We start from the raw sequence: 16,169 nt of genomic DNA on the forward strand, positions 1-16,169 counted from the left end.
AGCACGGCAGCAGCTGACCTCCCTCTTGCGACTCTTCAGCACCCTGTGTCCTCATCGTCCCATTTTCAGAAAAGTCTAATGGAAGCATCTCATGCATAAATTAAACAAAAACAAAAAACGGGGAATATCTTCCAGCCACAGTGAAAATAAAGTCAACAGAAACTATTCAAATGTATAGTAATTATCATTGTACAGTTCAGTTTTACCTTAAAAATATGGAGTCTAAGATGGAATCAGTTTAGTATTAATAAAAGTCCAGACATTTGCTTAATAAAAGTTCTGCTGTCTTTTTAATCTTCTGTTTTTCTCTCTATAGTTATAAGTTCCCACCTAATTTTAACCTATTAGTACCATAATAATTCTCCTTACGCTAAACATTACATAGAGCTTATTCATTTCTCTGAAAAATGCATTTTTTTTTCTACTTTCACACAATACTCCTTCACCCTAGGGCAGAGGACTCAGGGGGAAGGAGAGGAAATATTTAAAAAAATAATACTATGTGATGAGATGGGAGGAAGCTTTACTTTGGGGAGCCTGTGGGACTATTCCTTGAAGTAGACCTAATTATGGCTGGGATTTGTTTGACTTTGGGTTAATCACCTGCAGTTGCTGCCACTGAGGTGAGCCCCAGTGGAAAATTAGTGCTGGGGTCTGCAGAGAGACTAGATGGAGACTCCCGAGTGCACAGGGATGGAGCAGCCCACCCTGAGGAACAGTCATTGGAGAGGTGCCCCTGGAGTATATCGTGTCTGCATTTAATTTGTCTTCACTGCAACTACTCTATTTATGTAGCTGTTTTGCACTGCTTGGTGGAGCTCGCTAATCTCCCTGGACAGGCAGGTGCAGGGACGGCAGTGGGAAGGCCACACCATTAGCACTCTTCCTAAGGTGTAAATCCAGACGGAACGCTTTCAGACCCTAGTTTCTTCTGTTAAACACTGTTATACTTCAGCAGGGCTCCCTAAAATAGAATGCGGCCACCAAGGATCGTTTCACTCTTGCTCTTTTCTTGGGCTTGAAGACCAGAAAGGCCGTTCCCAGGATTTCCTGGGACCTCACGTTGTGGCTCAAAATTGGCACTATGACATCTGTGTTGATAAGAAAATATTAGATTCACATCTTATTATCTGACAGTAGGTTAATGTGAAAAATACTATATTATGAAGAATGTATTTCACAGCATCTAACAGATGCTGCTAGTATAATAGCCCAATGTAGCAAGTGCGCCAAATGTGCACGAGCGTGTTTTTGACACTGTTTTCCTAAGTAATGATATAGGCTAATTGAAACTTACTAAAATTGCTTTCTCCTCCAACTGTCATGAAAACATACCAAGTTATGTGCTTTGTATACCCATGATTTGCAAGTGTAAGCTGTATATTCCTTTGGCTTTCTCCACTGGTTTAGAGTTAAATTTGAAAATACGAGATTTTATCCCTCTGAATATTAGTCTAATGAGTTTATTCAGTCCCAGTATGTAATAATTCTTCTCCACTTACGTAGCCAGCAGTAGATTCAAACCTGAAGATTCATCTAAGGCATTTTCAGATTTTTTTAATCTAAAGCTTGTTAAATCTAAAAATCTGTTACAAAAAAAACATGTTATAGTCTTTTTATTTAACTCATGGAGTAGATCCCTTTAGGGATCTTCCATGAAAATCCTAAATATGTATTTTTATCAATGTATGTTAGTTTAGATATATTGTACCCTTGTAGCATGTAATTCTTTCATGAAACCTTTTTTCTTATGAAACCCAACACACATTCATGTTGAAAACAAAAATTTACTACCCATGTAACTACATCCAGGTCAAGAAATAAAGTGTCAGTAACCCAGAAGCCCTCCGCATGCCCTTCCCAATCACTAGTCCTTCTCCTCCCCCCTCTAGAGTTAACCACCGTTTTGACTTCTATTGATCACTTTCGTGATTTCTTTATAGTTTTACCACCTATTCATGGCTCTGAGATACTATGATTTGGTTTTGCCTGGCCTTTGGCTTTGGTGGTTTTTATTTTGAGGGCACGTTGGTTAAAGCTTGGGGCAGTGGAACAAGGGCGGGCTTCGGACAGAAGCAGCAACAGGAGAGCCTAGGCGAGGCTGCCTGGCTCTCTAGAAATGTACAGGGAAGAAATGGGCCAGGTGGGGCTGCTATTGACTCACTGAAAAGTCGGAGAAAAGGGGGCTTTGGAGACAGGTTCAGGGGCGTAGACCGAGAGGACCTGCTGTTGCCCATTGCTCCCTGGTTGCAAGTCTCCTGGGGACCTCAGAGGTTAGGAGATGCACACCTAAGAGAAGTAAGGTTTGGTTTTGTCTTTGTTGCTGTTGTTGAAATTTACATAAATTGAATTATACAGCTAAGTATCCTTTTATTTATTTTTTTAAATAAATCTTTATTGTTCAGATTATTACAGGTGTTCTTTTTTTTCCCCCCATAGCTCCCCTCCACCTGATTCCCCACCCCATCCCACCCTATGCCCTTACCCCCCGTCACTGTCTTCATCCATAGGTGTAAGATTTTTGTCCAATCTCTTCCCGCACCCCTCACACCCCCTTCCCCCTGAGAATTGTCAGTCCACTCCCTTTCTATGTCCCTGATTCTATTATATTCACCAGTCCATTCTGTTCTTCAGATTTTTTATTCACTTGATTTTTAGATTCACTTGTTGGTAGGTATGTATTTGTTGTCATTTTGTTGTTCATAATTTTTATCTTTACCTTTTTCTTCTTCCTCTTCTTAAAGGATACCCTTCAGCATTTCATATAATCCTGGTTTGGTGGTGATGAACTCCTTTAGCTTTTTCTTGTCTGTGAAGCTCTTTATCTGACCTTCAATTCTGAATGATAGTTTTGCTGGGTAGAGTAATCTTGGTTGTAGGTTCTTGCTGTTCATCACTTTGAATATTTCTTGCCACTCCCTTCTGGCCTACGTAGTTTCTGTTGAGAAATCAGCTGACAGTCGTATGGGTACTCCCTTGTAGGTAACTGTTTTTCTCTTGCTGCTTTCAAGATTCTCTTTTTGTCTTTTGCCCTTGGCATTTTAATTATGATGTGTCTTGGTGTGGTCCTCTTTGGATTCCTCTTGTTTGGGGTTGTCTGTGCTTCCTGGACTTGTAAGTCTATTTCACCAGGTAGGGAAAGTTTTCTGTCATTATTTCTTCCAATAGGTTTTCAATATTTTGCTCTCTTTCTTCTTCTAGCACCCTAATAATTCAGATGATGGTACACTTAAAGTTGTCCCAGAGGCTCCTTACACTATCTTCATATTTTTGGATTCTTTTTTCTTTTTGTTTTTCTGGTTGGGTGTTTTTTGTTTCCTCATATTTCAGATCTTTGGTTTGATTCTTGGGGTCCTTTGATCTACAGTTGAATTTCTGTATATTCTTTATTTCAGACAGTGTATGCTTAATTTCTGACTGGTCCTTTTCCATTTTTTTGGCATTCTCATTAAGGTCCTTGAAGGTCTCATTAAGCTCCTTGGAGGTCGCACCAAGTTTCTCGGCGGTTTTTAGAAGATTCTTGAGTAACCTTATAAATGTGGTTTTGAACTCTATGTCCATTAGTTTGCTTTCCTCCATTTCTTTTATTTGTGATCTGTTCCTTTGTCTCCACATTTTGCTGCTTCCCTGTGTTGATGGAGTGGTTTTCTGTGGTAGGTGACCAGTGTGTTCAGCCTATCACCTGAGGTGGATGCTCTTGGTACACCCCTTTGTGGGCTGAGTGCAAAGTCTTGTTGTAGTTAAGCCTTGATTGCTGTTGGTACACTGGGAGGAATTGACCTCCAGGCCAATTGGCTGTGAGGACCCGCTGTATCTATAAAGGAAGAATTGCTGTGCTGGAGACATGCTTATGGGGCAGGACTTGCTTCAGTGGGGCTTTGGTGCTCACTGAGTCTGCCTCTTGAATGTGTCACTTATGGATGTGAGTAGTTGAAATCTGGTGTCGTCTCACACTGACCACTAGATACACTAGCTTCTGGATCTCCAATGGGGTGCAGGTCAGCTACTATCTGAGGCCACCCAGCAGGAGCTACAGCAAGAACTACAGTTTTCTCCTCTTTACTTGAGGTTTGGGGGTTTGGAGGTTTTGGAGCTGTCTGACCAGAGCTGCAGTTTGTTAGGTTAAGCTGCGATAGGGCAGACCATTTATATGCAAAAGCCGCTGTGTGGAGCTTGGGTGGGTTTGTAGATTGTGCGGGGCGGGGTCTTAGGGAGTCACTTGGCTAGGGCATGGCAAACAGCGATGGCTGCCAGTCAGCCGTCTCTATGTTTCCGCGTTTCCAAGTCCCTGCATCCCGCACCCCAGCGCAGTAAACAATGATTGCTGTGCTCACCTCTGCAAGAAAGCCACCCTCACTTTCCGACCCAATGGCAGACAGTCCAGCTTCTCCCCGGAGTTTGGGTCCCCAGCGTCTCCCCAGAGACTGGAGTTCAGAGTAATTGGGAGCTTGTCTCCCTTTGGGTTGAAAAAAGCAGCGCACCCAGTCTTCCACCACCAGCCCGATTCGCGCGCCTCCGTACCTCAGCTTTTCAGCACTTGCGCACATCTCAATGCTCTTTTCTCTTTCCTTCTAGTTGTAGAACTTCCACTCAGCCAGCTTTCCCATGGTTCTGGGTGATAGACGTTTTGTCTTTTAGTTGTAGTTTTGAAATTGTTGTGTGAGGCAGTAGTTTAGGTGTTTCCCTATGCCGCCATCTTGGTTCATCTAAGTATCCTTTTAGATTCAGCATTTTTCACTCAAAGTTATGTTTGTAGATGTAGTTATAATTAGTTATTTTTGCTGTATAGTGTATATTATAAAGTATAGTTACCTTATTGTATGAACTCACCACAAGTTATCCATTCTACTGTTTGGGGCCATCCTATATAATAACAGCCCAGTGACCAAAACGGCGGAACGACCTTTACAACCAGTATGACCAGAATGACCACGGCCCCTTGCCCCTGCCAGCCCCACCCCCAGCAGGGACCCTCACCCCAATCAGGGGCCCCAATCAGGGCAGGCCAGCCGGCCCCCACCTGTGCACCAGGCCTCTATCCTATATAATAAAAGGCTAATATGCAAATTGACCAAAAGGTGGAATGACTGGTCACTGTGATGTGCACTGACCAGCAGGAGGCAGATGCTCAACACAGGAGCTGCCCCCTGGTGGTCAGTGCACTCCCACAGGGGGAGTGCTGCTCAGCCAGAAGCTGGGCTCATGGCTGGCAAGCTCAGTGGCAGTGGTGAGAACCTCTCCTGCCTCTGCAGCAGCGTTAAGGATGTCCAACTGCCAGCTTAGGCCCACTCCCCATGGGAAGCGGGCCTAAGCCATCAGTCGGACATCCTCCGAGGGCTCCCAGACTGCGAGAGGGTACAGGCTGGGCTGAGGGAACCCCCCCCCAAGTGCATGAATTTTGTGCACTGGGCCTCTAATTATAAATAATGCTGATATGGACATTCCTTCATATGTTGCTTGATAAACATTGCACATATTTCTGATGGACATGGATATATATATATATACACACACACATATATATGTGTATATATATATGTATATATATGTATATATATATATGAGTGGAATTGCAGGTTATAAGGTATGTGTTTTTTTAAACTTTACACCACCACCAGAGAAATGTGAGAGTTCCCATTGCTTTGTGTCCGCATCACACAATTGTTTTAGCCCATCTATTTGTTGTGTAGTGTTACTGCAATGGTTTTAATTTCCATTTCCCTGATTACTGATGAAGTTGAGCATCATTTGCATATATTTATTGGTTATTATTTTTTAGTATGTTTTTATTGATTTCAGAGAGGAAGGGAGAGGGAGAGAGATAGAAACATCAATAATGAGAATCATCCATCAGCTGCCTCCTGCATGCCCCCTACTGAGGATTGAGCTTGCAACTTGGGCATGTGCCCTGACTGGGAATTAAACCACGACCTCCTGGTTCTTGTGTCAGCACTCAACCACTGAGCCACACCGGCCAGGCTATTGGCCATTCTTTCATAAAATTGCTGGTTCAAGTGTCTGGCTGTTTTTATATTGTGCTATCTTTTTTACTGATTTATAGGTGTTCTTTACATATCCTGGATTTGAGCTAATTATGGAACTATATGTATTACAGATCTTATCCCCCCTGGTTGTTTGCTTTTTCGCCATCCTAAAAGTCTCTGTTGAAGCTCAAGAATTCTTAATTTTAATGTTAACAGCCTGACCAAACTTCTTTTAAAATATATTTTTTATTGATTTCAGAGAGGAAGGGAGAGGATAGAGAGATAGAAAAATCAATGATGAGAGAGAATCATTGATTGGCTGCCTCCTGCATGTCCCTTACTGGGGGGGGATGGGTGAGCCTACAATCCGAGCATGTGCCCTTGGCTGGAATCAAACCTGGGACCCTTTAGTTTGGTTCTATCCACTGAGCCAAACCAACTAGGGCCAAACTTTTTCCTTATGATTAATGCTTTTGTGTCCTCTTTAGGAATTCTTTCCCTACCCTGAAATCATAAATATAGTCCCCTATGTTAATGTATAGATTTATTATTTTTCCTTTTTTCATTTAAATCCAGAATTGAATTTTTGGTATGTTTTGAAGGAGGGGTTAATTTTCATTTATTTCTATGTGGATAACCAATTGTCCTACCACTATTTATTGAAAAGATTATCCTTTCCCCACTACTTGGTGGTTCCATATTTGTTGTAAATTAAGTGTGTCTATATGCACAGATTAATTTGTGGGCTTTCTATTCTATTGGTCTGTTTTACATTGTTTTTTTGTCATTGTCTTAAATAATACAGCTTTATAATAAATTTTGATACTAGAGCAGGGCCTCCTGTCTTGTATATTATTTTTATTGTGGTAAGAATATTTTAACATATGTCATTTAACAAATGCTTAAGTGTATTATGCAGTCTTGTTAACTAGAGGTACTATGTTGTACAGCAGATCTCTGGAACTTACTCATCTTGCATAATTGGAACTTCATACCCATTGAACACAACTTTCATTTCTCCCTCCACCCAGCGCTTGGCAGCCATCATTCTACTCTCCGCTTCTATTGAGTGTGACAGTTTTAGAGACCTCATATAAGTGGACTCATGCAGTAAATGCCTATGACTGGCTTATTTCACTTAATATAATGTCCTCCAGGCTCATCCATGTTGTCATATATGGCTGAATAATATTCCATTTTATGTATATTCCACATATATTTTAGAATTAGCTTATTGAGTTCCACAAAGAAATCTGTTGAGATTTTTATTGTGATTACATTTAATCTATAGAGCAATTTAGAGACTGTTATAAAATTGAGCCTTTTCATATATTAACACAGTATTCCTACGAAACACTTAAATTTCTCTCAGTAATATTTGTAGTTTTCTGTAGAGCGGCCTTGCATATCATATATTTATTCCTAAGTATTTTGTATTTCATGCTCTAATAAATCCTATTTTAAGATAAATTTTATTTTCAAAGTTGTTGCTGACATTCAGCAATGTATAGATTTAAATTTTTACCTTTGTATGCCGCCGTAACTCATCTGTGGACTTGTTTAGATTTCGTGTGAGCCTAATTACATAATCTGCCCATAGGACTGTTTAACCTCCTCTTCCAAATCATTACACCTCTCATTTCATTTTATTGTATTTAGTGAGGCTAGGCCTCCACTGGCTGCGATCTCCACTGCAGTGTTACTAGAAGTGGTAACAGTTGACATCATTGTCACATACCCGATTTCAAAGGGGAAACGTTAAATTTTTTTTCTGTTAACTATGATGTTAGAGGTTGCTAGATTTGGTTTGCTAACTGTTTAGTTAGGGTTTTGAATCTACATTCATGAATGAGAAAATCCTGTAACCTTTTTATAATGTCCTTGTCTGGTTTTTGTTTGATGGTTTTGCTAGAGTTTTAAAGGAAGCTAGGGAGTGTTTCTTCTTTCCTACTTCTGTCTGGAAGAATGTGGGTAAGACTAGCATTATTAATTAGAATTCACTGGTGAAGCCATATAGCTAGTTTTTAGTTTTGTTTGTGTTTTTTTAAGTTTTTAATTGCAAATTCAACTTTTTCAGTAACACTGTTTACTCTGTTTCTTCTTGTGTCTATTTTGTTTATAGTTTTCTATGCATATGTCTATTTCATCAAAATTTCCAATTTAGCCCTAACCGGTTTGGCTCAGTGGATAGAGCATCGCCCTGTGGACTCAAGGGTCCCAGGTTCAATTCCAGTCAAGAGCATGTACACCATGGTTGCGGGCACATCTTCAGTAGGAGGTGTGCAGGAGGCAGCTGATCGATGTTTCTCTCTCATCGATGTTTCTAACTCTCTATCCCTCTCCCTTCCTCTCTGTAAAAGATTAATAAAATATATATATTTTAAAAATTTTCCAATTTATTGGAAGAGAGCTCTTCATACTATCCTTTTGCCTTTTTATGGTCTACAGGCTATGTAGTGATGTCTCCTTTCTTATTACTGATATTTGGCATTTGTACCTTTTTTCTTAATTAAACTCTCCAATATTTATCTATTTTTATCAATGTTTTTAAGTAACGTATTTTCATTATCATTTCATTACCTATGGGTTATTTAAAAGTGTTTCCTTAATTTCCAGTGACATAGGAATTTTTTCTTTACAAGAAGATAGCTTCGATTTCTAGATTAAAAAACATTCTGAAGATTTCCATTATTTGAAATTCATTGTTAATTTGCTTTTATTTTTGTAAATATTTATAAAAATTCCACTGTGAGCCTGAGAAAATATATATTCTGTAAGGTATGGTGTTCTATGTATTACCATTAGGTCAATTTTCTTATTGTGATATTCAAATCTTCTACTTTCTTTTACTATGTTTATTTCTCTGCGTGCTGTCAGTTACTGAAACAAGTGTACATACTGCAGTCTCTACTGGTGTGAATTTGTTTCTCTAGTTCTGGCAGTTTTTGCTTATGTGTTTTGACCCTATGTTGTTAGTGCATGTAAATTTGGAATTACTTTATCTTCCTTGTAAATTAAAAGCTGTATCATTATTGAGTGTACCTCGTCATCTCTAAATAATGGTTATTGCCTTAAAACCAACCTTGACTAATGTAGCTATGTCAATTTTCCTTTGGTTATTATTTGCATAGTTAATTTTTCCATCCTTTTTTTTTCAACTTTCTGTATTTCTGTGTTTTACATGTTGATTTATAAATAGAATATTGTTTTATCTTATTTATTTAATGAAAAGTGTGCTAATCTTTGTCTTTAAAGACATTGTTAAAACGTTTACATTTAATGTAATTGAGTCTAAATCAGTGTCAGTCTTTTAAGGTCAATAAGTCTTTAAACAACACAATTTTTTACATTCAGAAAATAGACAGTTTATTAACATTTATGAGTTTAAGAAATTTAGCTTCTCTGATTTGTAGATAAATATGCATGGATTTATAAAACTTCATCTATCGTTTCTTTTACTGCTATATAATGAAAAGAGCTGCAGAGACTAAAATATGTTCAGAACAACATTTCTAATCCAGTGTTTGCATTAGATCTTGCATTTCAAAGGAATGTATAAGGAAATTTTATCTTTAAAATTTCATCTTTATTGTGATTTATTTGCCTAATTCCGCTAAACATGGCATTAACAATATATATCTTTTTTTTTTTTTTACAAAGTACTATAAAGATTTCACTTTTGATTACAGGGCTGTGACTCCCAAATGAGCATGTCAGAAGTGTCCTGTAGTAGAAGTACATCCTCCTGTCAGTCTCTTGAGCATGGCTCAGTTCCAGAAATTCTCATTGGCCTGCTTTATAACGCCACCACTGGCAGACTATCAGCAGAAGTCATCAAAGGCAGCCACTTCAAAAACTTGGCAGCAAACAGACCACCCAGTGAGTGGAAAATGTTTTTTTTAATTCTAATGTTTTCTGCACTTATGGGAATCTCAGTGTTAGGAGCTTTTGTCCTACCATTTAGTCTTAACTGATCAAAATGAAATGGTGTAATAATCATCAGCTAATCTGTTTCATGATTTCTATTTCCAGTCATTTGGGAAGTAGAAAAATTTGAAATTCAAAATATGAATTGTAAGGTGTCGAGACTTAATTTTTCTAATGTCAGTGGAATAAATTTTCCCCCTTATAGCCATTATCTTCTAATGCCAGAAAAAGTTACAGGGTCTTTTTAAGTTACCAATATTCCACCAAGATAATCAGGAATATGGGTAGTTATTGCTGTTACCTGAAGATTGATGCTGTGTTATCTGTCTGCATGCAGAACTACACACTTTTCTCCCTTAACAATTTAAGAAGAAACTGTGTTGTATGGTTTTTTTTCCTCACATTTTTCTTCTTTAACATTATAAGTCAGTACTGTCACCAGAGTCTTTTCTTAAATGGAATGTGCTTTGGCTTTACCAGGACCAACAGAGTAAGGAATATTTTTGTATTTACCCCAAATGCTAGGAAGGGAAACTAGATAGTATACCTCTGCCCTGTCTCTATGCCTCTCACTCTTCCAACTCCTAATTTCTCTTCCAGCTCAAGGTAAGTTTATGGGAGAACAGAGGAATTGTCACTCAGTGTATGCCCAAAACTATTTGTTGAAATCTATAGATGCAAACTGGGAAATAGCAGCTTTTTTATATTCTCTAAATTAAAGCTGTTAGTGCCCCAAACTAAAAATTTGGAAATTTTGAATAATAATTGTCACTTTAAATTTGTTTAAAGATTTCTTTCAGACTTGCTTAAAGCAGTCTCTTACTCCAATTATCAAATAGTTCTTGAAGGAGAGGAAACTTTTTCTATCCTTGAATTAACATTTTTTTTTTCAATCAAACTGAAAAGTCATAAATACATATCTGATTTGCTCTAAGTAGTCTTGGAAACCTTGCTTCTTACATCATGAAATGTATCTATCCCTGAATTAAAAGTCAGAAGGTCAAAGTTATGTTCATATTTCTACCCTTGGACAAGTGCCCTAACTCCCCTTAAGTCTGTTTCCTTATACATAAAATTAAGCTTGTGTTTCTCACAGGGTAACTGTGAGACTCAAACAGACAAAGGTGCATAAAAGAAGGATGGATTTATTATTGTCCCTTTCTATTTTCAGAACGAAAATTTCAGAGGGTGTAAAGAAAGTTATTAGAATAAACAGCTACTTGGTTATCTTCATTAATACACACTTAGAATGCAAACTCTAATGGCCTGGGAAGTAACTTAAATGAGCAAAAGCTGTGGATGAAAGATAAGGAGCATGCTGAGGCCTGTGACAAATGGGAGAGTGCACACCTGCACTTAGACGTCCAGATTGGAAGTTTTTATCAGCACTGCAACAGATAAGATACTTTTGGGGTTCCGTTTAGCCACAAGTTATCAGTTTGACCTTCATTCTTGCTTTAGCTAATAGTTTAATTTTTTGACAAATATTTAACTTGAGATGCTAAAAACTGGCAGAATGAAGTGATGTTTGCCTTTCTGTCCTTGTTCTACCCACTTTGATAGAAACAGAAAATCACTAATCAGACTCAAAATGAAGGGAGCACAGTAGAAGAGGTTAAGAGATTAGCATCCACAATATAAGGCAGATCTTTCCGTTTTAAAGAGTAAGTTAAAGCAATTTCCATTATTTTAGAGTTAGATCTTCAGTATCAGGATGTTTAGCTGAATTGAATATAAGTCAACATTAAAATTAGTTATACAGGGTAAAATATAAAATAATAAAGTGAACTATAAGACACTTTTGTCAGTTCATCTTATTCTGTATATATAAGATTGTGACCCTTCACATATACCCGTGGTTGGCAAACTGCGGCTCGTGAGCCACATGCGGCTCTTTGGCCCCTTGAGTGTGGCTCTTCCACAAAATACCACGGCCTGGGTGAGTCTATTTTGAAGAAGTGGCGTTAGAAGAAGTTTAAGTTTAAAAAATTTGGCTCTCAAAAGAAATTTCAATCGTTGTACTGTTGATATTTGGCTCTGTTGACTAATGAGTTTGCTGACCACTGACATATACCTAGGTACTAAGCTTTGAACTCTGTTATAAACTGAATAATCCAATTTTTAACCAAAGAAAACAATAGCAGTATTCAAGGGAAAATTTTTTGGTAATTCTATTTTATTTTTCATTAATTTTATTTTACATTGAGAGTAATAAAAGTATTTGAAATATTAAGTATTGCATGGATAAACTTAAAAATTTAGGATAATAATAACAGTGATCCTATAATGACTTTTATTCAGTCTTTTATAGTCTGATAATTTGCATGCTTCTATGTTCAATGTGCTTTAGTCCAAGAGGATATCATTAGAAAGATGTCCCCCTTTAAGACACTGTAATTTTTGTTTCAGATTACACAATGACCTTAAAAATTCTCATTTCATGAGTTTTGCCCAACGGCCCTTTTGTTCAACCCTCTACCTGAATTAAAATGCTAAACTTTTGTGTTCTTCCACTCCAGTGAACAGTGTTTCCTCTTTAATTCTAACCTTTGACCCTCTTTCACCCAACAATTGACATCTGGTCATTATTTCTTTTACTGCTTTCCACCCCCTGTTGTCAGATGGACTGTTCTGTTGTCTAAAACACTTGATAGGTGGACAGGTTTATATAATCCGAGGTGAGTTCCTGTAGAGGCTAATTGGATGTTGTCTTTTCATGCAAAAAAAAACCAAAAAAAAAAACACCCTAAAACTTGCCAGCAGTGAAGCTGTCCACCATGTTGGTTTCAAAAAATGCACATTTATTATCTGTGGTACTTTAAGTAAAACTAACTTAGAATTTATCTCTGATTATGGATGATGGTATTCAGAGTATAAAGTAAGCAAAGCTTTTTAAATTGAAGGCTTTTTTCATTTATTGTATTTTGATTCATACAACAGAAATAGTTACTTCATCAGAAATACTGCAATTTTCATTAAAATTAATTGAAATTTTGATAAGAAGTACACATGATGGATCAACATGCTGAAGGTCATCTGCATGAATCAAATGACCTTGAAAACACAATTGTTTGAAGAGAGGGTTTATCCCCCAAATAATCAGGCAATGGACTGTTACGTTTCACTTTGTACACTAAACATCACATCAGTTTTTTTTCTAATTCATGAACATAGTTCAGATTCATACTTACAGTTGGACATTGAATTGTGTCAAAAAAAGGAACCCTGTAGTATCTATTTTGACTGTCCAGAAAGCACATTAAATGTACTCTTGCATGAAACCAGGAGAAAGTTTTACTTGACTTGCTGATGAGCCCTTAATGCATTTGGCTTCATTTTGGCTCTTCAATCGTTTTAAAATGTAATTAAAAACCACATCCATGCAGAGATTTTTTTGACATTTCATCCTAAGCTGTTTTGATGTCATCTTTGCATTCTTGTCTTCCTCTTTTCCTCTTTATCATTTGCCTTCATGTCTATTTGTTTGTTTATTCTTATTCTCTGAAAACACAGTGGAATGCTTTACAGTGTTGTGGCTAATTGAGCTTGCTAAGTGTTAATGCTATGATGTCCTGCTTAGTGAAGCTAAATGGGGATGGAATGGGGGGCGGGCGGTCGTGGGAGGTCGTGGGAGGTCAAGGAATGGCTGGGAGGGTGGAGGAAGGATTATGAGGTATACCTTTAAATTCTAACTATAATGTAGAAATAGTGAGGTTAAGATATGAGTACCCCCAAAAGATTTTCTGCCTCCTTAGCATTCTCTGTACCCGTCACATATTATAAGCATCTACATCAAAATGGAATTTCCATTAAACATGGTATACACCATATCCTTATAAAGCACAAATAATTTTCTCAGCAAATGTTACAAGAAAGATGTTTTTGAGTTTGTTTCAAATGATATTTGTGGTATGTTGTTCTGTGTTGTTGTTTTTTTCTACAGATACATATGTTAAATTAACTCTACTAAATTCCATGGGTCAAGAAATGTCTAAATGCAAGACATCCATCCGCAGAGGGCAGCCAAATCCAGTGTACAAGGAAACTTTCGTTTTTCAAGTGGCCCTGTTTCAGCTCTCTGACGTGACCCTTATCCTGTCTGTGTATAACAAGCGCAGCATGAAAAGAAAAGAGATGATAGGCTGGATTTCTCTAGGTCTGAACAGCTCTGGAGACGAGGAACTCAATCACTGGACCGAAATGAAAGAGTCGAAAGGACAGCAAGTGTGCAGATGGCACGCGTTACTGGAGTCGTGATGAGGAGAACAAGCATTTGCAACCCCAGGCAGCGATGCTTCCAGTGACAACGCTGCTGTTTTTTACCTGGCCATCGTTACAAGTTATTCTTTGAAGAATCACCGTCAATATTCTACCAAAACGTTTTCAGTTCTGTGGAAAGACCATCTAATACTGACATGAATGAAGACAGGTTGTATCTCTGGCAGACCTTGTTTGGGACGATGAAGAACTCTATCATCATCGTTAAGCTACCAATCCTCCAGAGCTTTAAGAACATGCTTTTGGGTTGAAGTTAATTTTACTTGAGCAAAAGAGCCAGTCATTTCCTGAGAAATCAAAATCGTCAATGATTTTTTAGATTAGAATTTTTAGTTGCAACACGATTTTAGTTATCACCTACATATAAAGCATATTTTGACTTGCTCGTCCCTGGTGTTTGAAATGTTACTTTGGATAGGAGAAAGTAGTTCTCCAACTCTATTATAAGTCATATCTGATGTTGAAGGGTTTCAATCACATTGGAAATTGTTTTCTTTCAGATATTTTCCCTTTATGCACTTAGCTTCATTGTACCTCAGTTCTCAGTAGCACTAAATCTGAGTGCAAGCAAGATTTCATTGTCATAAAGGCATTTTTAATGTTATTTTAAAAACTCATTTCTTCATTTGCCTCTGCTTTTGCCCGATCCAAAGAGACCCAGTCACTGCAAGTCCTGTAGACAGGTTGTACTGTAGAACTCTGTAACTTTCTGTTGAAAGCACTTCCTGTATTCTCGTATTCCAATGTAGGAAGCTAATAGAACAGGACCTTACTTTAAAACTCCTTTCAATGATTGACTCTTTAAAATTGTAGTAATGTGCAAATACATTTTTTTACAAACTAAAAAATATAGTATGAGCTGTTGAAAATTGAAAACAACTTAAGCGAAAGAACATTTTAATGACCCGCTCTGAGTGTTTAGTAGCAAGCCCTGCATAAAGCAGGTAGCATTCACATAAGAAACTGTTCTCTCTCTAAATCTTCTGCTCTCTCACTTCAATTTGTATTTCTGATATAAAGACTCTCCACTTCTCGGTTTAAACCAGAACATCATGTTCAAAAAGGTTCTGGGATTCTTTATGAAGTTCCTAGTGACCTGTGACTAGATTTTATGAAATTACAGGTACGTTCTTCAACGTGATGTCATCCTGTGCCTTTCGTGTAAGTTCAATTTGCTCATACAGCTCGAAAGTTGTATTTGCAGTTAGGCCTTCGATTTTTATAAATGAGATTCCTCAGAACAGTGTCACGAGCTCTCTGTTTCCTCTGGAGTGTGTGCAAGTTGTAAAATGTGCTGGTTATTTTTTTAACTCGCAAGGCGTTTTTGTTTGTTTTTATATTTAAGAACACTGATTAATCGGGAATACTATAAGCTGTTTTCTCTTTAATTTTGCTTCTTAACCAATATATAATTTTATGCATACAATTTATTAAATAGAATGTTTTGTATATATGAACAGTATTTTTCTCTTTCTAATTTTTAGTTAATCTAGACGAAAGCAAAATATTTGCCAATTACTAAAAAGCAAGTATATCATTGCTCCTAGTCCCAACTAAGCACTATATGTATTATTTTAAGCGAGGGCTTGTTATCATCACAGTAACAAAACCATGCAGACGTATTATTGTTTCAGCGTGGCTATACTGAAAGGCCTTAAATCCAAAAACAACAACAATAAACTCCTGATATATTTTAGTTTAAAAAATGGCAGCTCTATGCATTCATGCACATGAATTATAATATAAAATACAAATGCTATATGACATGAGTTTTAAGACTATTATAGAGTTGCATTAAAGGGAAAAATTCGTTCTTTTATTGTTACATTATTCAGCTTTTCCCCGGGTTTTTTGGTAATTGAGTTAGGTTATAAAGTTAGATCATGAATCAAATGGCATGATATCGCATGTAACAGCATGGGAAGGGGAGAGAGGATGTAGGTTTTACTGAGAAGTTAGATTTAGGCATTTGATGCCAGA

General features: G+C 37.5%; 1 protein-coding gene across 1 annotated transcript in view; it reads left to right on the forward strand.

The window, feature by feature from the left end:
* SYT14 (synaptotagmin 14) overlaps window positions 1-15,883 on the forward strand; it is a 155,382-nt gene extending 139,499 nt beyond the window's left edge. The window contains exons 7-9 of the mRNA XM_080647749.1: window positions 9,674-9,863; window positions 12,533-12,589; window positions 13,855-15,883. Of these exons, the coding sequence (XP_080503875.1) occupies window positions 9,674-9,863; window positions 12,533-12,589; window positions 13,855-14,168 (561 nt within the window). The 3' untranslated portion in view covers window positions 14,169-15,883. The remainder of the gene's footprint in view (window positions 1-9,673; window positions 9,864-12,532; window positions 12,590-13,854) is intronic.
* Window positions 15,884-16,169: the final 286 nt, after the last annotated feature.

The sequence above is a fragment of the Plecotus auritus genome, assembly GCF_963455305.1.
Source record: "Plecotus auritus genome assembly, chromosome: 12".
Lineage (NCBI taxonomy): Eukaryota > Metazoa > Chordata > Mammalia > Chiroptera > Vespertilionidae > Plecotus > Plecotus auritus.